This window comes from Pleurodeles waltl, chromosome 5 (assembly GCF_031143425.1).
Source record: "Pleurodeles waltl isolate 20211129_DDA chromosome 5, aPleWal1.hap1.20221129, whole genome shotgun sequence".
NCBI lineage: Eukaryota > Metazoa > Chordata > Amphibia > Caudata > Salamandridae > Pleurodeles > Pleurodeles waltl.
Window position 1 is genome coordinate 1,309,096,772 of NC_090444.1, and position 27,749 is coordinate 1,309,124,520.

General features: G+C 45.0%; 1 protein-coding gene across 6 annotated transcripts in view; it reads right to left on the reverse strand.

The window, feature by feature from the left end:
- USP45 (ubiquitin specific peptidase 45) overlaps positions 1-27,749 on the reverse strand; it is an 883,181-nt gene that overhangs the window by 533,556 nt on the left and 321,876 nt on the right. For all 6 annotated transcript variants that reach the window (XM_069235543.1, XM_069235541.1, XM_069235545.1 and 3 more), the window contains one exon: positions 14,206-14,301. In XM_069235543.1, coding sequence (XP_069091644.1) covers positions 14,206-14,301 — 96 coding nt within the window. The remainder of the gene's footprint in view (positions 1-14,205; positions 14,302-27,749) is intronic.

The window sequence follows — 27,749 nt, forward strand, 5'->3', positions numbered from 1 at the left end:
ATTGGCACCGCTTCTGAATTGGGTTTTCATAAAGGCACTCTGGGGAGAAAGTGTCTGGGGAGCCTCCATACCACTGGCCATATTGGTGTCATCTTTTACAGCATTTGATTGCCTTTCCCAGTCGAATGGCCAGTTTAGCACATGCTGTTTGACCTCTGCCTTGAAGCCTGAGGCATAAGCTAAGCATGATGCCTTATGGGGATACTGAAAGGTGATGCCCCTCTCTGTTTTCCTGCAGTATCAACTCTGTTAAGTCTGTGTTGGAAATTATTTAGCCCTCCAAGACAAGCTTGTGGCCACATTGACTATTATTGCACTGAGAGGTGCTGGAAAGGTTCCTCCATCACATCCCTGTGGGCCATATCATAACAAGAAAGTAATCCAATTGAAATGGCAATCTGCCAGTCAACAGCTGATTGGATGGCAAATCTCTTGCCTGCCACATACAATTTTTCTTACTTTGTTTGTTGGAAAAGGAGTATCGCCAGTACCTTAAGCATTTAGGTACCTGTATGCAGTGTGGACCACCAAAGATTCCAGTTGAAGTTGAACCCTGATGTAGGACGGATCGGTGGGTGATGGTTTGTATTTTTAGCTACTCTCTGTGTAACCAATCTGGCATTTACAGCCATCCTGAAGATTTAAGACAGTTTTCAGCATGCCCTTGAGCATGGGCAAGAACTGCACAGTACGTTCTGCGGTGAACAGTGTCTTGATCAAGAAGTCTTTATCTTCTTGAATGCTGTGTAGGTCTACTTTGTGGAATGAGGTAGCCCTTTAGATCACTTTTTTGTAAGAGGTGGTATCATCAGGAGGGGAGGGCTTGGCTGGATAGAGATCTGGATCTGTGTCACCTGGGGGATTGACACTGCAGTCGATCCACGGGTCTTCTATAAGTTCAGAATAACATGGCCGCCTATGGAATCTACATGGTGTGAGGTTGTAACTCCCATAAGAGGAGTGAGGAGAATTCTTCCGGGGAAGAAGGCGGAGGCAGCCTATGTGGTACTGGTGGAGGGGGCTGTGGTGAGGGAGATAGTGGAGGAGCAGGAGGAAGAAAGAGAGACAATGGGCTTATGCCCCTGTCTTGGTGTTTTTTCATCATAGGAAGAACTAAGGGCTCCAACGCAAGCTCATCCTCGAAAGTCAATTTCCTTTTCCTGGGAAGAAAGTCAGGGATCTTGGAAGGAAGATTAGTAGAGATCTTCCCAGTCTGCAGATGGATGAAGAGTCTCTTCTGTCAAATGCAGAGTTATTTCTGGAGATGCTGAATGATGGCCTTCTCTAGAACCTTGGTCCTGACAGACAACAGTGCTCTGTGTGCCTTGCAACAGAACTTCGAGGGAGTCTTTTGGCTTGTCGGAGCCAAGGTGACTGTAAGCACTGAATGATGTTTTGGAGCTGAAGGGGTCTTTGAAGCTAATTTAGATGCTGGTGTTAAGGGAGTTGTCAGCGCCAAAGAAGCCCATGGCTTGTGCGGCAGGCTTTGTGCTGGGGACTGGCTTGGTATTGGATCCAAAGCCTTCTGTCGATGCAAACCATAACCCGCATGGAGCTGTGGACCAGAAGCCTGGAGTAGGGATTTGGGGCTCAATGCCCATCCCTTACTGGGGAGGTGTACAGCCCGTGCATGTTGTTGGTGTGCCACTGATGGAAGGAAGGGTGTACTGCTGTTGGAAGGCCTGCCATCTTGATGTGCTTCAAGGACTTGTTGCTCCTCTGCCTCCAAGTGTGAGGTCAGTTCCAGGCTGAACTGGATAGGCTGGTCCACTCTGCTGTGTATTCTTTCAAGATACAACGATTGTTTAAAGACTAACATATAGAGGGCACACAGTTAAATAATTTGGCTTAGAAGACCAGACACTCAGTTTAAAAACTATTGTTACTATAAGGAGGAGTTGGTCCAACCCCTTACTGAGTGTCGCAAGTGTCTTCCACATAATACAATTCCAACCAAATAGCACAATGGGAAGAGTGAGAGTGGGTTGGACCTTGGTGAATTTTTTCACATAGTGTACGTACAAGTGTTTGGACACTGCATGTTCTCAACTGTAGCAAAGAGATCTAACCAGGGTTCCCGTCACTGACAAAAGACACTCTATGCCACCTCATGGTATAATCGCCATTCATGATCTGGCAGGTACCGCAGACTGAGCTCGTCCGCCCTAAAATTTGAGGACCCCGGCCACGTAATTCACAATTAGCGAAACGCCCTGATGTTCCAACCACTTCCTAAGGCGCTGAGCCTCCTGCCACAGGACCAAGGATCCCACTCTGCCCTGCTTGTTCCAGTACCACATGATGGTGGAGTTGTTTGTGTGAACCTGTTCCACTTTGATGGATGGTAAGAAGGCCTTCAACACCAGATGTATCATTCACAATTCCAACAGACTAATATGGAGCCAGGTTTCCATGGGAGGCCAGAATTCTCTGCTGCCCCCCTCTACCAGCTGATCTCCCCAACTCAGTAGTGATACATCCATCCCCACATTAGTTCTGGGTAAGAAAGTAGAGGGGCGACTAAAATCACACTCACTTTCTTGAATACCAGAGGGGAGCTGATTGAGGCCAAAGGAGAGAACAGCAAACTGAAAATGCTCATGTCCTACCTGAAATCGCAGGTAACATATGTGGGACTGCTGGACAGGTATATGAAAGTATGCGTCCTGCAGGTCTAAGACCATCATTCAGTGGTCTGGATCCACGGCAGACAGAACCTGCTCCAATGGCAAAATTCTGAATTTGTCATTCCTCAGGAGCCTTCCTGGGCAAAAATCTAAAATAGGACAACGGCCTCCGTCCTTTTTCAGAACAAGGAATTAAAGGGAGTAGCAACCCCCCTCCCCATATCCAAGTCCGGAATCCTTTTGATGGCTCCTTTGGAAAGCAGAGTACGCACCTCTTGCAGTAAGATAGACAGGTGCTCCTCTGAGAGTCGCTCTGATGTGGGAGGTAGCTGCAGTGGGTGGGATAAGAACAAAAGAGTATAGTCCTGCTGAATGCACTTTAAAACCCGCTTGTCGGATGTGATTGTCTGACACTTTGGGAGAAAGTGTTGAATCCAGGCAATTACTAGGTGGATGTGCACCATTAAAGGCAAACTAAAAAGGCTTTGGAACCGATGTCCCAGGGGAAGCGGACTTGGAAGATTGATGCCATTGTGACCTGTACAGAGCCTGCTGGATCCCCATTCATAAAAGTACTAGGTGCCTGTAGTGGCGGCAGGGGTGGGGAGGTTTGACTGTACGCAAACCCTCTGAAGTAGCCATAGAAAGGTCAAAACTGAGAAAGAAACGGCCAGTGCTGTGGCCCAACTTTCTTTAAAGAGTTCTATGACAGTCACTTTTCACCTAATAGGTGAGGCCCCTCAAAAGGCATGTATGCACATCTCAAAAAAAAACTATGGACCATATCCACGCATGACAATGGAGCACCACACTACTGTAGACTGATCTCCCCAATTATTCAGTAGTATCTAGGTCTGCACAAATAACGTAACTATAACTGGCCACATCCTGACCATTTTGAATGGTTTGAGCCAGGAAGGCCATAAATTCTTCCAGGACTGTCAGCAAGATCTTGCTGGCCATGTCCCAGACAGCCTGTGTATACCTGCCCAGCAAGCAAACTGTGATGACTGACCTCAAGGCAAGGCCCTAGCGAGGCAGAACCTACCACTCCCATCAGGGGTAGGTGATTACACTCACTGTATAGTCTGCGCTCACCTTGGGTAGCTTGGCACAGAGTAGTCAGGCTTATCACAGGGGCAATGTGTATAGCATTGGCAAAGCACTATCATACAATAAATACACTGAGCTTCACAAAAGAGACTTTACACAAGGTGTATGTAAATAAAGTTTGTATTCAACACACATATTAATTAACACAACACGAACATCATATAAATCTGGGCATAAATAACATTTAGAAATATCACTAGCAGTAGTTAAACAACATTAGCAGTATGTACATGTGAGAAAAATAACAATTTCCCTCCCAGCACACTCATGTGGTGTCAACACGCTGTCAGCATGAGAACCAATCGAGCGATTTCCCCAATTCAATGTCACACGATTCGAAGATGCACCCCGGTTCACAACAATAGCATCAATGTGTACATACAGAGAACAGCAGCACTTTTAGACAGTTCTGCGGCCTAGGCCACACAGGTGTAACCCAATGTCAACCGTGATAGTCCTCAGACCAAGAAACAACGTGTACGCCACAGCACCGTACGGTGTAGTCAATCACAGGCGGTCAGTCCCACTCACACCTCTATGTGGTGCCAGGATATCAGGAAGGCTAGAATAACACACACTCGCTCAAAGAACCCTAATGTGGTGCACTGATATTCGGCAGGCTAGTCAATGCACTAGCAGACCCTACCCCCCAATTGGGACCAAACATTTCTCCACCCTCCAACCAGTTCCTCCTACCTCGCCTTCTCACTAGCTGGAGATGATAGCACCCTCTCCCCGGATACTAGGCCAATCGTGGCTGGAATTACACTTATTCAGGACGTGGGGCAAAGGTGGGGAGAAGCAAAGAGAACGGCTGATCAGGCAATAGTCGACAAATCGAGATCTGGCCACAACTCGGGGAGTTCACTCAGGAGTCTCCACACTGTGCCTTCCGGGGCAGGCCTTGGTCTGCTAAGCATTGGGTGAGGGTCTCTCTGGGAAACACGTTGTTCACAGTGGCGCCCAGCCAGGCAGTCCAATATACAGATAGTTACCAAATCTGCACCTCCCTGGTAGGTGGCACAATGTCAGGGGCGTGATGACTTGAGTCACACCGGACAATTACGAATACACAGGAAAAGTTACCAATGGTGTACCTCCATGGAATGAGGCACGCCGCCTGGTGCGCAATTACTTGATGTGCACCAGACAAATCTGGTCACATAAAGAAAGCTACCAATGCCGTACATCCCTATAATGAGGCACAACGTCAGGGTACGTTATGACTTGAGTCGCACCATACAAAACCGGTCGCACACACAGAGATGCAAGTTCAGCAGTGCCGCATGAGGTAGAATGTTACACTGCTCTGGGTACGCCCCCACCTTCGAGGGTCGCAACCAGTGAATCAGACACTGCACACATGAGCATCCAGTTAAGTGTCGCAGGAGAGACATACGCTCAACAATGGAGGGCCACGCGGGGTCTTGCAACTGGTGAATCCGCTCACTACCAACAAAACACTTGTGCGTGTTGTAGCCCCACGATTCCACACTCCTGGTATACAAGCAGTGCTTTGAAAGCTCCGAACAAGGAAAACCCGGTCTCTAGGTGCAATACTTAGTTCCAAGCATGCAACGCTGCTACCACGTGACATTCAACAGACGATGTAGGCACTTAATTGGGCACCGCTCTCCAGATGACACAGGTAGAAGGTGTAAGTCCCATGCAGAAGGTCTTTAATGTCACTGAGACCTCCACAGAGAACAAGCCAGCAAGCCCTTGGAGAGCATACTACAGAGTGCCACACAGCAGTAACCAGTTTGCTTAGGCCAGTCACGATGCAGGAAGAGTGAGTGGTCCCTTCCTAGGGCAGTAATTACTTTTTGTGCACAACAAATTTTTCTGGTAGAGTGCACCACGTTTCTGTAATTGTATCTCTACTTTGCTGTAGTAGGGCACCAGTAGTTATACTGTAGTGTGCCTTTGAAATTGGGGTAGGTTCAGAGGGTTCCCCTTTGAACCACAGATGACTCCCATAAATTTCGGTCCTCTCTGCCATGGGGCTGTGGAATGCAGATATTAATCTTTAGTGAGACCATGATCTGGCTCCGAGAGGCCAAGTGTCAGAAGCTCTCCCTCCAATCTATTTAGCTAGGCCCACAAATGGCAGAGGTCTTCGTTACAGTTATGGGCCCAAGTTTTATAGCTGTCACTGGTTGAATAAACAGATTTGCCCCTCCATCCCCAAGTGTGGACTTGAGTCAAATTAAAAGGAACACAAAGCGTTTTAGGGCAGAGAAATGTTTAATTTCTAGAAGTGACATTTCTCCATGATTACTGACAAACACCTTTACCATAGAAAGGCGTTTGTCAAGGCGAATCCAATGATAGCAAACAACATGAGGCTGCTCTGCTGCAATCCACTGATGCAGCTTGGTGTAATTGTAACACTTCTCCCATGTTAACCTATTGGCAGAGCAACTCTTCTGTGCAGTGAGAACCCACATGGGGTATTCTTCACTCTCTGGGCTTGCGTGCCCTTATGCACATTCAAGCCTGCATTGACAGGTTGGACACTTTAAAAGCACCAAAGGAGCAAGTGCGCACACAGGCCTGCTTAGTCAGGCTAGTTACATGTTTAAAGCACTATAGGTGCTAGTGCACACACCTAGCTCAGTGCCACTTCCCAACATATGTGGAAAGGCACGTGTGCACTTTCACACTGCATTTACAGGGGAAAGTGCTCAGGACCTTAAGGCCACTGGGAGGTGGGAAGGGGGATCAGCAAAACCTACCAGAAAAAAGTACAAAGGTTTGTGGAAACATCACCTCAGTATGTCAGGTCTAATACGTGGCCTTAGAGAACATATGTTTTTTGAGTGCCTCAATCCTCTTCGATTCTCTAAACGGTGGGGGTCATGGGGAATGTATTAGGATTTACTTTGCTGGGGGATGCCTGCCCCACCAACTCTCAGGAGTATGATGGTGCATAAGAAAATCGCTGTTGCCAGGTGCCGATCTCTGGCGTCTTACTACTTTTCTGTTCACCAGTGAGCAAGAGCAAGGCCTGACAAAAAATCCTTTCAGAGTATCAGACAGAGATTCATTAAAGGGAAGTAAGGATTCAAAAGAAGCAGGCCCACACTGCAGAACGTCAGTAGGAACATTTGTTTTAACTTCCATAGAAGGCAGCTGTAGTTCCAGGATGTCAGCATGTCGAATTTCAACAGTAAAGGAAGCACCCTTTTCCAATGGCAGTCCAGTAGGGGGAAAAAGCTTTTTTTCAAGGGAAGTACACAGACCACTGGCCTCCTGGAAATCCATGTATAAACTTTCAATATCATCATGTGAGGCTAAATCATACCCATCATTACCAATAACATTTCCATGTGGTGATTGTAAGGAAATGGCTCCCTGTTGCAATTACCCCCCACTTTTTGCCTGATACTGATGCTGACTTGACTGAGAAGTGTGCTGGGACCCTGCTAACCAGGCCCCAGCACCAGTGTTCTTTCACCTAAAATGTGCCATTGTCTCCACAATTGGCACAACCCTGGCACCCAGGTAAGGCCCTTGTAACTGGTACCCCTGGTACCAAGGGCCCTGATGCCAGGGAAGGTCTCTAAGGGCTGCAGCATGTCTTATGCCACCCTAGGGACCCCTCATTCAGCACAGACACACTGCTTGCCAGCTTGTGTGTGCTGGTGGGGAGAAAATTACTAAGTCGACATGGCACTCCCCTCAGGGTGCCATGCCAACCTCACACTGCCTGTGGCATAGGTAAGTCACCCCTCTAGCAGGCCTTACAGCCCTAAGGCAGAGTGCACTATACCACAGGTGAGGGCATAGGTGCATGAGCACTATGCCCCTACAGTGTCTAAGCAAAACCTTAGACATTGTAAGTGCAGGGTAGACATAAGAGTATTTGGTCTGGGAGTCTGTCAAAAACGAACTCCACAGCTCCATAATGGCTACACTGAATACTGGGAAGTTTGGTATCAAACTTCTCAGAATAATAAACCCACACTGATGCCAGTGTTGGATTTATTAAAAAATGCACACAGAGGGCATCTTAGAGATGCCCCCTGTATTTTACCCATTTGTTCAGTGCAGGACTGACTGGTCTGTGCCAGCCTGCTGCTGAGAGACGAGTTTCTGACCCCATGTGGTGAGGGCCTTTGTGCTCTCTGAGGACAGAAACAAAAGCCTGCTCTGGGTGGAGGTGCTTAACACCTCCCCCCTGCAGGAAATGTAACACCTAGCAGTGAGCCTCAAAGGCTCAGGCTTCGTGTTACAATGCCCCAGGGCACTCCAGCTAGTGGAGATGCCCGCCCCCTGGACACAGCCCCCACTTTTGGCGGCAAGTCTAGGAGAGATAATGAGAAAAACAAGGATGAGTCACTAGCCAGTCAGGACAGCCCCTAAGGTGTCCTGAGCTGTGGTGACTCTGACTTTTAGAAATCCTCCATCTTGCAGATGGAGGATTCCCCCAATAGGATTAGGGATGTGCCCCCCTCCCCTCAGGGAGGAGGCACAAAGAGGGTGTAGCCACCCTCAGGGCTAGTAGCCATTGGCTACTAACCCCCCAGACCTAAACACCCCCCTAAATTGAGTATTTAGGGCCCCCCAGAACCAAGCAAGATAGATTCCTGCAACCTAAGATGAAGAAGGACTGCTGAGCTGAAAAACCTGCAGAGAAGACGGAGACACCAACTGCTTTGACCCCAGCTCTACCGGCCTGTCTCCCCACTTCAAAATAACTGCTCCAGCGACACGTTCCCCAGGGTCCAGCGACCTCTGAAGCCTGCATCTAAAAGGACCAAGAACTCCCGAGGACAGCGGCTCTGCTCCCAGGAAGAAGCATCTTTGCAACAAAGAAGCAACTTTGAAAGAACACACGCTTCCCGTCGGAAGCGTGAGACCTTGCACTCTGCACCCGACGCCCCCGGCTCGACTTGTGAAGAACAAACACTACAGGGAGGACTCCCCGGCGACTGCGAGCCCGTGAGTAGTCAGAGTTGAAAATAGCTTATTGTCATTTTGTGTGAAAACTGTATATGCTATTTTGCTAATTCAAAGTTCCTAACGTTCCTAAGTGTAATACCTTTAATTTAAAATATTGTTTGTAAATCTTGAACCTGTGGTTCTTAAAATAAACTAAGAAAATATATTTTTCTATACAAAAACCTATTGGCCTGGAATTGTCTTTGAGTGTGTGTTCCTCATTTATTGCCTGTGTGTGTACAACAAATGCTTTACCCTCTGATAAGCCTACTGCTCGACCACACTACCACAAAATAGAGCATTGGAATTATCTCTTTTTGCCACTATCTTACCTCTAAGGGGATCCCTTGGACTCTGTACATGCTATTTCTTACTTTGAGATAGTACATACAGAGCCAACTTCCTACAGTGATAAACGTTGGTCAGAATCAGAATCAAAACATGGTGCAACTTCTGAGAATGGCCCTGTGATAACTTCGGCACAAGTACTGGGTGCAATGAAGTGGAATCAGAGCATTACCGCTGTTGAGGTCGAAATAGAAATGGTTCAATGTCAGACAACAGAGTCCACACTGGATCCCCTCTGGCACCAGTGAGGTCAGAGACCAGTGCAGGCCTTGGTGCCAGGATGGAAGCCCGTACTGGTATCATTTCGGACTCAGAGACAGGCTCTCAGGACATATACTGTGCCAAGGATGGACACGCTGACGGTAACCCAACTTGAGGGGTCATGAAATTCCTTGGAGCCCGAAACCACAGCAAAGTGAGCCAGAAGAGTGTCAAAAAAGCATAGAATGGCCTACCTTAAGGCCTCTACTTGCGGTGACATCACCAATGGCTAGGGGAACTTGGGGTGCATCAGGACCATTTGCAGAATCAACTCCTCAAGCAGGGATTGGTAGTGAGATCAATTGGCACCTTGGCGCCCTAGCGACTTCTCTTTAGAAAGAGAATGGCAGAATGGGGTCAAGTCCAGATTCAACTTATGTTTCCTTTTTGACCTGGACTTCGACTTACCAGATGACTTAGACCATGAAGAAGACTTGTCACGGATCAACCTCGAGAGTGGGCCTACACGCTCAACTTGGAGCGGGAGTATGACTTATGCGAGGTCGGTGACTTCTTTTAATGTTTGGCGACATATAACTTCACTTCACGGTCTAGCAACATTGTTGAATGCATGCCGGCACACTCCTCCCATGACTTGCAATCATGCATCAAGCCTAAACACTAAAGGCACACCTCATTCGGGTCTATTACTGACATCTGTTTTAGACGGTCAGGGCAAGGTTTAAACCCTGTAGTTTTAAGTGGGGACCTTGTTCACTTGCACAGTGAAATCTGAATTTGATAATCTTCGAAAACTGACAAAAGAGGAAGCACAGCTCTGGATCCGCATTGGAAGGTGCAGAAAGAAAGGAACTGACTTTAGTGCCCAGAGGTGGTGCTCATATGCGGCTTCACTCCATCACTTCCGGGGCGGGAATAAGTCAGCACAGAGCTGCACAATGCCACCTAGTGACATGTGAAAGCACTGCTAAGAAAAACATCCCGATCCAGTCTGGCGGATGGGGAATATTTTAAAGGTGAGGAATCTGCGGTGAGAAGCATCCGCCAGAAAGTAGTTTTAATGATGCTCTTGTTAAACAGGGTGGTGTCGCTAAAAATGCAGGCAAAGCAAATGTGCTGCTGAAGAAAATGCAATTAAATAAATGTGACACAAAGTAAATGGGGTGGAATAAAGGTCATACACTCCTCACACCTAAAAAAAGACATGAAAGACTGTTCTATGAGGTGATTGTAGAGATTGTTTGCTGGGTAATTTTGTAGCAATTGTTGCAGAGTAGGAGAGAAAACAAGTATAACAGTCACAGGAAGCTTAGGTCCAGCAGAAATTGTTTCATGGCAGACTTAACTCTTTAATTTAACTTAGCAAAATTGAAATCACTTAGTGAGAATTGAAGACCTATCGACACACTCAGAAACGTCTGCTCTCTAGAACACATTTACAAAAACACGTTGAAGAATGTAATGAAGTGGGGATATTGTTGGCATGGGCTAGCAAAGCAAACAAGATGTGACTGACAGCAAGCAGCTCAATATAAAATGGGTTAAAACTCATATTCGGTGTAAAGTGGCCACCTCATTAGAACACTAACCATGTTTCTTCTTTTAGGAGGGGTGGTACAAGACATATTCTAAGGTAGTAAGACAAGGTACTAATCATATGGGTACAGTGAGCAGATACAAAGTATTATCCTAGGTTGGGGATATACTTAGGCTATGTTCATACACCTCTCATTCTGAAAAATATCAAGGTTATTTATCTGTGTTTCATGAGGAATTACATCATAAAAGCCCAAACCCAGTGGTTATTTGAGCATGTGGATGCTTTTGGGGCCCACCAGTACTCATTTGTGAGGACCAGGACTTTTTTTTTAATCTTCAGACTTTGACCCAAAGAAATAGAGAGAAAGGGGAGAAAAAAAGTGAAAGAAAGTAAAGGAAAACAGTGACACACAGAGTAAAAAGGGCTGAAAAGAACCTGCAAGAAAAAGGGGCAAGGAATGTAGGGCAGCCAAGGAGAGCGGCACAACTGGAAGTCTAGACAGAGTAGGTATTCGGCACCCTGATATTTGGCAGGGCCAGCAGTGTGTTACTGAGAAAACATTTGGGCCCCACAATTTATCCATTTACAAATTTGCCACTATCCAAACTAATACCCCAAAGTACCCCGTCCACAAAGGATATTAGTATTAACACTAAGAGGTTTAAGTAGTGACAAGGGGCCTCTGTATCTGTACAATAGAGGGAACACACAGATAACTTGAGCGAAGCTTCACCAATGTAGAAAAGCTACTGTCTCAGCTAGAAAAAGGCCTGGCAGCAAATGTGACTGAGGTAGCTGAGTTAATGACTGCCTGCAACAAGCATTCTGGTCTGATGGAGTGCTTGCACCACTTGAACTATGCTGCTTACACCATTAGAACTAATGCACAGAACGATACAGCGGACAAGCTACTCGCCTGACTTACACAATATGAAACCCATGCCACTCCCTTTGGATCCCTAAGCATCCAACAGGACACAACCTTGTATGCCCAAGGTGAGACACTGGACAGCTTCCACACTTGCTACTGGCACATCCACGGTGAAGCCTATAAATCTGTTGCATGTGCTGCAGTCTGCTCTTTAGCTCCGCTCCCTCGAATACCTGCAGATCATCTGGCAGAACTGGACAGCCCAATAATCCATCAGAAAATTAAAGCTGCCAACTGAGACTGGGTAATCAACTGACTTAGATGGGCTAACCCTCGAATATTACAAAACTTTCCAAGCTTAACTGGTTCCCCACCTGGCCACCCTCTTGGTCTCGGTCCCTACATCTGACTACAACCCTACCCAGTTGGCTTACTCTAGATGACACAATTCGTGCCATCTCACTACATGCTTGCAACATGCTGCAGTGCCTTAGAACTGCTCGTAATTAATTTCCCACTAACAGTTATGCTCTAAGGGAATTTCGAAATGCAGCTGGTTTACGAATTAACTGGGGAAAATCCCATCAATAGATAGATCTCGGTGGAGGCCCAATTCTCTGGAGGAATATATATTTCGGTACCTGGGCATTAGAACCTATTATACTGTCACTGATCTTTATGAGGGCAACTTGGTTCTCACCCAGAAAGCACTGTGTGCACATGTTCAATTTTGGAAAAGGCTTCCACTAGCAACTACGAGAAAAATAGCCTTACCCAAGATGGTAATGCTCCCATGGTTACTTTACTACTTTGCCGATGTCCCAATCACTCTCCCAAGATAGTTCTTCTGTGTATTTGACAGCATGCCTTGTGCCCTAATCTGGGGGTCTGGATGCCGCTGCATAGCACTCAAACTTCATTTGCCGGTAGGTCAGGGTGGGCTGGGGGCACACTACTCTGAACAATGGTTAGCCCGCTGGCTTCATTTTGGGGGATACAGGGTCAGGGCTTGATGAATCCAGGAGATGTACTTTATTGTGCCCTGCATCCCCTAAATCGGTGACACTAATCAGATGATGTGTCAACCGAGTATTCAAACTTATACAACACATCCGTCTATATGCTCCTGAGATACCCCTCCGGGGTTGCCTGGTAGCCCAGGACTCTTGACCCCCTTGACACTTATGGACTTGTGGCTATGGCGCAATAAAAGCATTTCTACCCTAGGAAACATCTTCTTAGATGGCCAATTTCTGAAATGTAATCAACACATTACAGAACATGGTATCCCAAAAAGACAATTCCTAATGCACCAACAGCTATTGAGGACCTGCAACAGGACAGTAGTACAGAGCAACCAAACTTAGTCCCTTGAACAATGCACATGCAGGCTGTCATGCCCACAGGAAGGCCAAAACAATAAAGACAGGCCCACTATTGTATGAGGACAGAGACTAATAGACTGCGTCCATAATAGGCACCATTCACCAGCAGCCATACACACATTTAAACTAGGATACACTTAAAATTATGCCCCCTTGTCCCCAAGACTAGAATTCAGCTCCCACTAAACAACAGTCACCCTATAGCTTGGTATGAGGGGGTCATATATGGGTGCGGCTATAATTTGTGTGCACCTCCTCCTAACCCAGCAAATCACAGCCTCTGCAGTAAAATAGCACTGCAAAAATATGGAATACAGTGGCGTAACAAACGTCCCTGAAACCCCCGTGGAGCGGGGAGCTCTGAGCTCCAGAGGGCCCTCTCAGCACAGTTTACGGTGCATGGATGGCAGGCACCTGGCTGGATCGAGGGGGCCTGTGGGTGGGGCTCCATGTACTTCGCTGGGGCCCTCCCAAGTTTCGTTACGTCACTGATGGAATACACCTAGTGAAACCTCAGAATTCCCAGTTCGGTGGGAGGAAAGCATAAGGCAGGCACAACACGTCAATCAAGAGCAGCAGCCACTTATTTTCATCCATGCTACAACTTTTGCCCCTACAGCCACACTAAGCAAATAAGAAATTATTCTGTTTTTCTCTGAAATGTATTACATGGCTCCAAGTAAATATATGCTGCTTTGACTTTTGCTCGAAGAATAACATTTTAAAAAACAGCTAGACTAGGCCTATGCTGAATTACACAAACTGCACAAAGTGGTGCTATTGTTCAATATGTTCTAATCTGCGGTGACGTGGTGGACCAGTTTGCCCACGTTCTCTTTGCATCAATCGGTACTTTTTGAAGCAGCAAATACACGTATTTTTTGTAAGACCAAATAAAACGTTGATTTTTACTCCTCAAATTCTATTTTGCTTGTAATAGTGACTTCTGTGCTAATCGATTTTCGTTCTAGAATTCTGCAGACGATGCAATTAATTTATTCAACGGTCGGTGCACAATTCGCAGTTCATACACTCCAACGCTCCATTACAATCACTTTACGCTTTGAATATCGTAAAAAATTGTTCCAGCTCTGATATACTTAAACTATTGGAATACTCAGTGTTAAAACGTTTTTAAAACTTATAACTTACCAGTTGCGAGTCCCTCCCAAGAGAAATCTTCAGCTTGGTCCCTTTTTCCCTCATTTCATGCATCATCTCATTAAGGATGAGGGTCTGCGCTAAATTCTACAATAGAAGAGAATTAAAGCATAAACGCGCCGGATCTAATCTCTGCTTTAATACAGTGCATTTTCTTCTCAGTGTTACCTTTGCATTCGCACAGTCCATCACTCCAGTCTATAAGCAAATGACAGGCTCGGCAAGGAGGAATTTACTATGACCAAAGGATCCACAGACAGGCTGAAGGGAAGCTAAGATGGCTTCTTTTACATTCCTTTCGATGCGGTTTCTAAAGTTTCCATGGCAAATGGTTACACACCATAAGACATGGTCCAGTACAATAGTGAGATTTTGTGGCCAGACCTTTAAGATCACACTGAGAATGACAGTGTATATCATTTTTCCCATTGAAATGTCGATGTCCCCAGTACACTTCTGTAAGAATATAGCTCAAAGTCAGAGTTGGTATTGAGGTGGATCCACCATCACAGCACACGCAAGAATCAATGCCAAATGCCATAACTCATGTTGATGGAACCTGGAACATCAAATCACAGAGCTCAAAATGGCTTACTCCTCGGAATGCAGACATGGGGTTGTAGCAAAAATTACGTAACATGCCTTGATCAACCTCTGAATCATGGTCCATAAACAAGAGTGCACGTTTGTTAGTTGTTTGTCAAGCGCTTTATGATTTCCTAAAGCCACACAAAGGGGCCGGGCTGGCTGGGAATGGTGAAGGCGAGGTAGAAATTAAACATCACAAGAGAAGAAAGATTGAACATGGAAGAGGGGATATGAAAGGAGGCTTGTGAATATAAAAAACTTCCCCTTGTGAATAGCAAGCTCTTCATGTAGCCAAGCAATAACGGGTAACTGGTATTAGGATGAGAGTCAGAGGTATAACAAAACAAACCAGTGGCAAGAGAGGACAGCAAGAGGCAAAGAAGGAGTTGGAGAAAGCAGCGGAGGGATGGCTAATACAGAAATAGGTGCCTAAGGGAGGAATCAAAGCTTGACATAGAGTAGCAAATTAAATGATGGTAGCCAGTTAGTGTGTGGGAAGGGCGATGGAAAAAAAAGGGGGGAGTAGGAGAATGTAGAAACCATTGACTCCCTTTACAGTGATAGTGGGTCAAACTCGCTAAAGCTCAGGGGTTCAGGAGAACTCCTCCCACCCCAGGAAGCATCTGCACTCATTATTTCCTCTCTCCGCTCCTTAATATAGGTATCTTAGAAGGAGGGAAAGATGAGAGCTTACAGATTTCCCTAGAAACTCAGGTCCAAAGAATAAAAGCAGTATCAGGACTCAGATAAAAGTACTTGACAGAATGCTGTAGGCCATGTATTGGCACCAGTCTATCCTAAGGTGACCTGCCCCAAGTTTCCAGGTCATAGATTTCATTCTAGGTTGCCTATGTGCTGCCCCTCTACCCGTAGCATACAAAGGGATGTTTCTGGTGGGGGCAACTAAAGGATGAAGGGAGCATAACCTTGTTCATTTTGATCAAAATGCAGGCGTTTTATATTCTGTGTAATTGCTTCTGATGTACAAGTTACTTACCTTCGGTAACAAAATATCTGGTAGAGACATATTCTAGTTGCGGATTCCTTACCTTAGAATTTTCCCCCAGGCGTCTGACTGAATCCAGAGATTTTTTCTTCAAGCAGTACACTTGCGCGTCGGTAGGTGGCGTCGGTCGACTCCGCAGGCGTCATGGTCGCCATGATGACGTCGGGAGTAGTACATAGACGCCGCCCTCGCGCAGTGACGTCAGTTTCTTTTAACGACTTTCAACGCCAGAGCGCAGAGCCGCTAAGAACACTGAAATTGGTGCGCCAGAGCTAAGGACCTGAAAGGGGGAATCCATGTCCCTAGAAATCAGTTCGCAAGCGGGGAGGATGGGTGGGCAGTAAGGAATCTGCAACTAGAATATGTCTCTACCAGATATTTTGTTACCGAAGGTAAGTAACTTGTACATCTGATAGAGACTTCTAATTGCAGATTCCTTACCCTGGAATAGATACCCAAGAAATGCCATCCTCGGTGGTGGGCTGCTAACCAAGATCATACTAGGAAGTTCTGCAGGACCGAACGACCAAAATAGCCGTCCCGACGGACCTGACTGTCCGGGCAATAATGTTTAGCAAACGTGTGCAGGGATGCCCACGTAGCTGCCTGACAGATATCCAGGACAGGAACTCCACGTGCTAACGAAGTGGATGCAGCAGTGGCCCTGGTAGAATGAGCACGCTAGCCTTCAGGAGGTTGCTTTTTCGCCAAAGCGTAGCACATTTTGATGCAAAGATGCACCCATCGAGAGATGGTATGTTTCCGCACCGCGTTCCCTTTCTTTACCCAAATGTTTGTATCTTTTTGTTAACCTTCCGCTGGTGCTGTCCCTGAGCTTCTTACGGAGGCTTTGGTCGGCTCCGGTGCGGGCTGGTGGGCAGCCCAGGATCGCGTGGGAGAAGTTGACCCTGCCGTTCGAGTTGGGGGGGCTGGCCCCCGATTTGGAGCTGCACTATTACTGCGCTCAGGCTCACTTTGCGTACTATTTAATCCATCCGGTGCGGTACCTCCCTCATCTTTCGGCCGAGAGTGATGCGGTGTGGCCGGACCGGCTGCCGAGGGTACTTGGATGTAGGTGGCCACCGTTGCGTGCACTTCTGGAGCTTGGGCCGCTCTGATGCATAGGTCGGATGGATGTGAGCCCTTTGCGCCCGCGATGCCTGTGCTGGAGGTTGCAGATGAGAGGATGTCCAGCGATACACGACTGCGTGATTTTCTTTCTGCGTCCAGGCTGTCTATGTTGGGGGACTGGTTTGTGAATGAGCGTTTGCGGTCCCCGGAGGCGCTAAGTGATGGAGCTGATAATGCGCTGCATAGGCTATATGTGTTGCGGGTATACGCGATGCTCCGGGCATGCTTTACTGGACTTCTGACTATGCCGCAGACGTTTCAGGCGCTTGAGCTACTGTGGCGCGCACAGTCCCCGCGTCAGCTTGTTACTAAATTATGCAGGTGCATACAGGAGCAGCGGAGGGCAGTAGTGGAGGCTGCTAGGGCTAAATTGGAGGGGGATGTTGGGGGAGGAGATTACTGATGCTATGTTGAGAAGCTGCTGCGCGCACATGAGAGTACTGTCGCCCAATTATAGACTGCGGCTCATACACTTAAAATTTTTACATCACTTTTATTACATCCCCCGCGGTCTACGGGCTATGGGGTTGCGTGATGATGCGCGATGTGAAAGCTGCCATGCTCCGGATGCTGATGTTCTGCACTTGCCGTGGACTTGTGGAGAGATGCGCGCCTTTTGGGGTGAAGTGATGCATGTGATAGCTGGCATGACTGGCTTGAATCTGCCAAATTTTGGGTAAAAAAACTGAAGGCGGCTTAGGGCGTGATTATGATTGTGCCGGTCCAACCATCGGACTGCCACTACGACGGATGAGAGGCCGCTGCCAAGCCAGCAGCCTCTCGACCATTGTAACCTGCAACCACCTTGGACCTATAACAATTAACAGTCCTATAACTCATACCCTTTTCAAATAAAGATGACAAAACACTTCACAGTGCTATTAAAGATGCTTCCACTGGATCCAAGTCCCTTTCCATGCACCAACAAACCCACTTCTTCCATGCTCCAATGTAATGTTTCCTAGTACCTGGAGCCCATGATCGCTGGGGCGATTCCTGAGCCTGTTTCAAAGGTCCTGCAAACTGCTTTCCTCTCCTGAATCCAAACAAGGTGTTACAAGGTCCCTTCCACCAATAAAGGATGAACCTCTCCTTCTGGCCCTACAACATTCTGCCTGAAACTGGGATCAAAAACGGTTCTTCTACCATAAATTCTAACAACCCTGGAAACTAAGGTTTTGCGGTCTAAAAAGGAGTGATTAGAACTATCTGACATTTCTGTCTCTTCACCATCGACAAAACTCTATCATTGCGAAAGGAGGGAACGCCTACCTTCAAAACCCTTTCCAAACCTGCTGAAACACATCCACTACTTCCGCATTTGGGTCTGTCCTCTAACTGAAACATGAAGCTAACTAGAATGTCAACCAGGAAGCAAAAAGATCCAGGTCCAAGGTACTCCAATCTTTTGAATCCTCTTGAACAGTAGTACATCCAGCTTCTAATCACTGTAATCTTTCAGATACCTTTAATTCCAGTCTGCCACCAAGTTGAGTAAACCTGGAAAATATTCTGCCTGCAAACCTATTCTCTGCTCCAGACACAAAATACAAATTTCCATTGCTATCTGTGTTAGAGTCCTTGACTTGCCGCCACCCAACCAATCAATATATCGTACTGCTGAATTATTTTTCATCTGTGAAAGAACGCTGCAGGTCTTTAATTTTTGCAAAAAAAACTTTCAATGCCGTAGAACCTACCTTAATGTCCAAACCATTTATATGGTTCTCACTCTCTTCATAAGACCATTTGCCACCTGTTTCTTGATAATACAAGCAAGCTCCCCTACTAAAGAGACTTGCATCTGTCTCCAATATGAAATCTGGACAAATCCCCAAAATAGCACAACCATTCCAGGCTTCTTCCAGATTGTTTAACCACCAAATTAGCTCCTCCCTTGCTTCCGCTGAAATCTCTACTTGGTCCCTATATCATTAACCCTTGCTTAGGCCTTCTGCCTCCAATCTCTGCAGAGCTCTGTAATGAAGAGGTCCAGGAAAATACACCTGGATAGAAGAAGAAAACAAACCCATAACCTTTGCAAGGAGCTCAATGTAATGTACTGCTTCTTCAAAACTTGCTTTACCTCCATTTCAAACTTCATTACTTTCTTCAAGGCAGACTCAAAGTTGCATGTTCTGTGTTCACCTGGAACCCCAGGAATTCCACCTCCTGACAAGGGGTCAGCACTAACTTTTCCTCATTGATCAAGAATCCCAGAGATTCCAATAGTTTCAAAACCAGAAGAAGTTGAGTCTTCAACTCTTGATCCTGAGCCATAATAAGAAAATCGTCCAGATACATAATCATTCATATTTCCCTCTCTCTCAGAAAAGCTGCAACCGGCCTAAACACCTTAGTGAAACACCAAGCGGTTGAGGCGAAACCAAATGGTTGACATTTGAACTGATATTGTTCTCCCAACCATCTGAATTGCAGATCCCGTGACTCTTGTAAAAGAGAAATATTCCATACTTAACTAATAATTACATACAAAGAGACTCACGCCTAACAACAAAGCATACTAACTATACAGAAAGTTAGGAAACTCACCAAAATACCTCTAACAAAAAAAAAAAAATCACACATCACAAATTATCAGTAGTTAAATGAATTCTTAAAATACAAATGATTTAAGAACTTAAAACAACATATAAACTGAACGAAGTGCACAGAACTGGCAAAGAGCAGCAATCAAATGAGAGTAAGATGGATTTTGACTTATACAGACTTAGTATGGTTCTAATTCTAGAATTTTAAGTTTGGTTAAAGTTTGCCTTGAAGTGCTGCAATGGAGGAGCAATAAAAGATTATTGCATAATGCTAGCCTGCAGTCTTGGCATGGAATCTAAATGAGCAGTGAGTGGTAATGTACTGGAAATAGGAAGATAGCAACATCGGTCTACTACCAACGTTAGGGGCTTCATACACGCAAACAGTAACTCAACCTGGATATCTACCTCATCTGAACCAACATACTCAACACATACTCAGGAGAGTTAAGGTTATTCAGCCATAATCCACTAAACAGATTTAACAGGGAGATCTAATAAGCAGCTCTACTCACTCCTGTGAGTTTCAGTGAAAACAGCTATATATCTCACTAGTTCCATCGGTTGTTAATAGTGTCATAGCCTGGTTAATAAGTACTACTTTGAGTGGCTCTCCGTTCCCAAAAACCTCTAACAGAGCATAGAACTTTGCCCATGAGTAACATGCTGTAGTAAGACTGGTGACATTGATCTTTTGCACCAAAAAACTTACCACGTCTGCCACAACAGTTAAAATTAGGATCAGGTTGTCACTGCACCAAAGACTTTCAACCCTACAACTGTGCTCAGACACAAGCCAAAAACCCTTGCATTGATACCTTTAATTATTCTCCAGCCCTAACTGCATGTGTGGTCAGCAATGAAATAAGCGAGATTGTGGCAGTAGACACTTGATGCTGCATACTCTCAAACCAATACATTTGGCACAACATCTTCATGTTATGGGTTCACACTTTTAAGAGGACCTCTAATGAAGTCTCCTTCTCAATGTCCTAGAAGAGCTTACACTGCCACATTAGGCCATTTCCAGAACTAGAATTTAATTTCCTGCAAATTTATCTCACAGTGCTTGACCATGGGTACTATATTGGAGACACAACTAGCAAGGCCTGCAAAGCGGAACAAGCATTACATTTGCACTAACGATCGGGCGGCATCAGTGGTACGCCCTTTTTATAACCATTGATCTACTGTAGAACATGCCCATTTCCAAATTTTGGAGGGTTGAACATCACCCAGGCAACAGGGAAAAGTTTCTTCCAAAACCAGAAACATGATGAGTAGAGTAGCTGCAAGGCAAGTCACTAAGAAGTCAGAATAAGTGTTTTGAATTAGCATGCATTTTTCTAAATAAAGACTTGAAAAATGTTTAAATGAAAAAAAGGTGTTGAAACAAAACAGCAGAGCTAGAAAACAGGATGGCATATATGTCAGCAAACTGCATGGAAAAATACATTTAAACATGAGAAAATAAGGGAGCATGGCCAGCGACCGTATGTGGTGGCTGTGAAACTGACTGCCAATCAGTATCCCTAATCCTCTTAGGTACTAAAACGGGGGGGGGGGGGGGGGGGGGGGGGGCGACTGAACTGACCGAACAGAGAGAAACCCACAGCCGAGTTACAACAGAGGAGAACAGAGTCCAAAAAGTCCCTGAGGCCTAGTGAATGGCTGCTATCTTGCGCACGCTGCAGGCACACACAGAAAGATTTGACCCGCAGGGTGAGACCACCTGAAGTCACATCAGCGGCGCCAACAAGACCAAAGGGAAGAGCGGCTCTCCAGCAGAGAGGAACCGGGAGCCCAGAGAGGAATGGTACAAGATGGAGCAGAATTCTGTGATGAGACTGGTCACGCCCGCTGGGATAAAAACATGGTGAGAAATTAAGTGAATCTTCATTGGCCCAATTAATAAAAATCATAGCCACGATCATTCCAATGCACCACCAACGTTAAATCATGTTAAAAAAAACGATGTTCACTAATCAGTAAGAGCAGTTACTATAGCAACCATGAACAGGGCTCCAATACAAAATTACAACAGATCTGAAATAAGAATAGGCACCGTAAATAAATATTAAATTCTGAAAAGACAACCAAACTTCATAAAATGCATTAAAGGGCACTTTGTTGTGGCAAGATGCAAAATAATTTTCTACATACAGAAAAACACTCTGCAATTAAAATGCACAGAACGCATCATAACAGGAGCGCACAAGGGGCCTAATAACAAAAAATCATTATTGCGGTGTGAAAAGCAATAAAATTAATGTCTAAAACGAGCGAGCCATAATATAGTTGTAAATGCATTTTAGACCGAGCTCCATACTGAATCCAATCAAAAAAGGGGATTAATCACACTTTTGTTAAAATACAATAGATGTAACTTTAACATGGAACTCTAAACAAGTCAAAGTAAGTGAGAAGACATTATAAAAACTTCAAAGGGCTCTAAGCAAAGGCGAGTGGGTATTTGATCTGTGATGGCAGATTGTGTAAACGCATGCAAGCTAAATGAAGCTAAATGAATTTGTCTGGATTTAACAGACAGATGTCCCCCAAAAGGTGGAAACAGAAAGGTTGAGTTGCTACACCAAGCCAATTAAGAGCCAGTCTATACCTCACTTATGGCTTTAGGCATTACAGTTGTCATAGAAGGTTAAGTTACTGCTGGCCACCTTCAGCAACATCACAAATCTTGAAGCAAAACTGTGTAAATTCTCCTTTTCAGCAGCCTTCTACTGCCTTGTAGCATGTCCGGATGTTGAGAATTCTAAACATTAGCCACAGCCAGAATTTCCTAAAGAAAGGGAGCTTTTCACAAAAGCAGACTACGTAATTTAACAATTCAGTTTGATATCCGCAAATAGCAAATCACAGACTCTGGTGAGGTGTGGCGCCAAGGCTCACATTTACGCACTGACCTAGAGAGCACAGTGAGACATATAGGGGTCCCATGGTAGGGGCCCAAAGAGGATGACGCAGGGAGTCAGGAGTAGCACCCGCCGGGGTTTAGACAAGTCGTGGAGGAGTTTAGTGCAACTGTGGTACAAGCACAGCATCAAAGCATATGCACCTACCCTTTCAATACCAGCATAGGGACACTTACCAGTTCTGGTGGTCATAAAGGACACCCTGGTGGTCATATAGGACACCCTCCACATCTCAAGGCAAGGGTTCATTTTTTTATCAAGAGGAGACCGGAATTGGTACAAAACAGTGGCCCAGTCTACTCTGAAGGTTAGCTAATCTTCGTTATTGATTTAGCACCATACACCCTCAAAAAGGTGACAAGAGTCCAAAATAATCCTATGGCACCACAATACACTGACCCTTCAGGCTGATATTTTCTTGTAATTCTCAGAAAAAGGTCATCAAAACAGTCAAGGAAGCTAGGTCCACCCTGGACATCTCTGACGAAAAGGCCTCGTAGACCCCAATGTAGTCAAGTCTAAAAGGGATTAAGGAGGTTGAACCCGGACAACCCAAGGTCATAGGAAGAGATCTTTACAGTCCAAAAATGAGACAGGTGAAGACAAACAATAAATAAAGTAAACATACCTAGAGATTAACTTTGTCAAACTGGTCAGGACTTGGCAGTGGTCTCTGAGGAATCAGAGGAAGAGGCGGCCTCTAAGAATAATATTTGAACTCAGCATGCAAGCTGTATGAGATTTGGAAGGGTTCCTGGGGAGAGAGTTGGAGGCTGGGCTAATGCTCCAGAACTGTTAAAGATTACCAACATAGGGAGGGGAGGTGCATGTGGGATTTTTTTTTTTTTTTTTGTACTCTAGTTTTGGTTATGTAGCTTTATTCAATGATCTATAGGCACTGAGCTCAAGACTCTAGCTGGATGAAGCGGAGTGAGATGGGAGGGTGATAGGCGATCAGTACAACCTTATACTCAGGTTTGAGGCATTTCAGAGGAAATTGCCCAACAACGGGCAGGGGTCCAAAGATGACACTTTAGACCTGTCCTTGGATACCAAATCACATAGGATCACAGGCGACAGTCAGGCCAGGATATATAGCCTCAATAGTAAGGGCTTAAACTCTTCATAAAAGAAGCTGGCCAGTCTTAGCTTCTTATGATCAACTAGGTGTGACATTTGTCTGCCATAGAATGAATGCTGAGAATTTCCTTCAGTATTTCTTTGCTTACTCAAAATCGAAATCAGCTAGAGTAGCAATCTTGTGCAGTAAAAAAAAACAACCGGTAAGTATTACAAACACATGAAAATAAATCAGGTAGAAAATTGGGGTGGTGGTTCAAGTATGATTAAGGATGGTAGTAGGGAACTAGTGTCATAGGACAAATCTTAAGAGGATGCATTTAAAGAGTTCTACATTACCCTACACATCACATAGGGTAGATTACTACAAGACATTAATCTATAATTCCAGGAACACCTCCGATCTAAAATTCCAATAGACTGGAAAAAAACCCTAGCTGAACCTATTGAGACTGCAGACGTAATCAATATGTTAAAGCAGAGAAATATACTGAGGCCTGAAAGTTACTAGGCTGTTTTCTACTGGTTGCTCTGTTCCTCCTTAGCACCAATACCTACAACGTTGTACACCAGCTTCAGACTGAATAAGGAAATAACCAACACAATGAAGGAGGCAACCATAGTTATCATCTCTAAGCTGGGGAAAAGTTTAACCCACTGTGCCTCTCACAGGCCAATATAGCTTTTAAATATTGATGTAAAAATCTTTACTAGCATTCTGGCGGGGCAGCTTCGAACCTTAATGCTGAGCTGATCAATGCTGACCACAGGATTCGTCCCTGGCAGGCAATGTAGTGACAAGACCAACAAAGTGCTGTATGGCATAGAAATTGCCTAAAGAATGCACAATTACATTCTACTCCTCTAAATGAACCCTGAAAAGGTGTTTGTAGAGTTGACTGAATGTAGATATGGATGCAACAGGTCCTTCATGCATTGATATTCCAACGATGATTCTGAGACCGAGCCTCAGCTAGACACATTAGTGTCAATAGTACTACAATTGATTTGTTCCATATCGAAAGAGACACTAGGCAAGGCTGCCAGCTCTCACTCTTACTATCTACCCTTGCTCTGGAGTGGCTAACCAACACCATCAGGTAGAGAATATACATGCTGGGTGTCAGAACAGGGCAAGAGGAGTTTAAGCTGATGTTATGTAATTTTGTAATGCATAAGTAAATATAAACATTTGACTTCAGATATGTTTTTAAATCTTTGAAGAAGGTCATTTAATTTCATATAGTCATAGTTATTAAATATTTAATAGAATATTAAGTTAACAGTATAGAGGTACTATTATTAACTTTTCATATGTAGGCTGACTTCTCTGCCATAGGAATGGAGATCTCCAGAAGGTAAATTATAGGGAGAATTTGAAATGTTTATTAAACATTTAAAATAATTTTATATATTTATTTCATTTAGTTTAAGTGTAAAACAAAATACAGAGCACAAATTAATTAATTGTGAGTAAAGTATTTCATTAATTTGAATAGATTAAAATAAAGCTAGAATTTTTAAAAGGAATTAAAAAAAATGCATCTAAAGTAACATGTTCATATTTAATTTTTACATGTTAAAAATTACAAAACGTTATGGATAGAAGTAATTTAAATTATACCATAAAATATTTATTTTTGTATTCATATGTAACTTTTTAAACATGAAATATTATGTAGATTTTTAAAAACCTGAAATGTCTCCATTATTTTCGGTGGAGGATGTTGCAGTAGAAGTGGCTGGCCATATGTGGTGCTGGATTTACATGAGGTATGAGCTGGAGTACACTTCCCACCGTATGTGTTCTTTTTGGCTGCGATAACTTTAGAAGTGTAGTTTGTGATTAGTAATGGGCTTAATCTTTTGTGGGTGGCTGCCTCTCCCTACTTAAACCGATCCTTTTTAGTAATAGGTATTCCCTATTTCCAGCCATTCCCCACAGTTCTTCCAACATTTACTACTAAGTAGTAAACATAGGCGTGTGTGAATTCATGGCATTCTCTGTGCATGTTATTATGTGTGCAAGTTGTAATGACAGTTCTAAAAAAAAAAAACTGGAGATAACTTATGGATACGAGGGGAATTGGAAGGTGCTGAGGAAAGGAACAGAGCTGTGGAGGGAAGCTCCTGTTGTTACCCACCTTTGTACTGTCTTTATAAAATAAACTCCACCTTCTCACCACTTGTGTCATATGCTGTGCAAGATTCTTTTGATATCATCTCAGATGCAACACTGGCAGGGTATCACCTTTCGGATGCAGCAAGAATCACACCACAGAAAAGGTACGAAGAAGGAGATTTACACTTAAAGGTTTGTGAATTATGTTTTGGAGAAAGTAGTATTATTGTAGTATTACCTTATGTCCCACAGAATGCAGTTTGTGAATCAGGACCTACCTGTGCGACTCTTGAGTTGTTCAGACATTCTTACTCATTTTGATAGCATTCATCAGTGCTTATATATTTGAATAGTTTCAGTAAACTAATTTGGAATCATAATCACTGTTATATAGTGTATTTTCAGGTGTATGACTACATTTTCTTTGTTTCTGTACAGCTTGCACTGCTACCACGACTGCCCTGAGGGTAGTCTCCTCACCTGTCTGCTAGTTCTCCTGTGATTTCCTGTCCTCCTTCTGTTCAGCACTGATCCACTCGCTCAGGCCATGTCACAGAAATCATATGGACCGATCACTCCATCGTCCACTTCAGCATCTCCAGCCCCTGCTCCTCCACCCACAAGATGACCAGCACCCCTCACCAGAGGTGGAACAAAATCTCAGAGAACAGGGGGTGAAAAACTTCAACGTCTGGATCACTAACAGCATCGTCTCCATCAAGAACAACAATCAGGGAAAATCCTCCAAAAAGGCCAGCTGGTACACTCAAGAACTCAGAACAGAAAAACGATACAACAAACAGCTGTAGAAGAGATAGCACCCCAGCAAAGATGCCTACGACAGAGCAACTTTCAAGACCTCCCTCAGCCTCAACCAACGCCTGCTGAGAGCAACAAAGACCGCCCTTGCCGCATGCATCGAAACCAGTGCCAACAACACTAAGGAACTTTTCAACATCGTTAAGGAATTCTCCAAACCGGCTGCCAGCGAAAACAACATCACACCCTCACAGGAGCTGTGTGACAAACTTGCCCACTTATTCCGTGACAAGATCACAACCATATACAAAATTGTCAAACTCAAACCCACACCTACGGACTTCCTCGAAAGATATGCCACCACCGTAACTGACACGAACCACACACTGACCACCTGGAACATCCTCTCCACCCAGGACATCACATCCACCATGAAATCCATCCACTCGGGAGCTCCCACAGACCCACGTCCGCACCACATCTTCATCCTTGGAAACCAAAGGATTGGCCACAAACTCAACACCCTGCTCAACTCCTTTATCACCACCACAACTTTCCTGATGCCTGGAAACAGGCTGAAGTAAGACCACTACTCAAAAAACCCTCCGCCGACCCCAGCAAAGCCAAAAACTACTGACTAATCTCCCTGCTCCCATTCCCAGTGAAGCTACTGGAAAAGATCATCAACAAGCGATTCATGGCATACCTGGAGCAGAACCAGCTAGTCGACGCCTCTCAATCTGGCTCCCACAGCAATCACAGCACCAAAGCTGCCCTGATCGCAGCCTCCAATTACATCCGAGCCCTCCTCGACTGATGAGAATCAGTAGCTTTTATCTTCCTCAACCTCTCAGCAGCCTTATTCACCGTATCCCACCGCATACTGATCAAAAGACCCTATCACATCAGCATCCATAGGAACGCGCTCAGATGGATTACCTCTTTCCTTAGTGGAAGAACCCAGAGGATCCACCATCCATCTGAACCCAAGGAGAGCACTTGTGGCGTCCTTTAGCCCCACGCTATTCAAAGCATATATGATCCCACTGGCCAACATCGTCAGATCCCAAGTTCTCAACATAATTTCCTACGCAGACGACACCCAACTCATCCTCCCACTCAACAACGACCCTCCACCACCAGAACCAACTTCCACAGATGCTTGACAAGCGCTGCTGACTGAATGAAGAACAACTGCCTGCAGCTGAACACGGAAAAGACAGAAGTACTGATCTTTGGCAATAGCAGCAACACATGGAACAACTCCGGGTGGCCATCAGACCTAAGACCCACACCCACTCCCTCCGACCATGCCAGAAACCTCTGAAACATAATTGACAACAAGCTGACCATGGCATCACAGA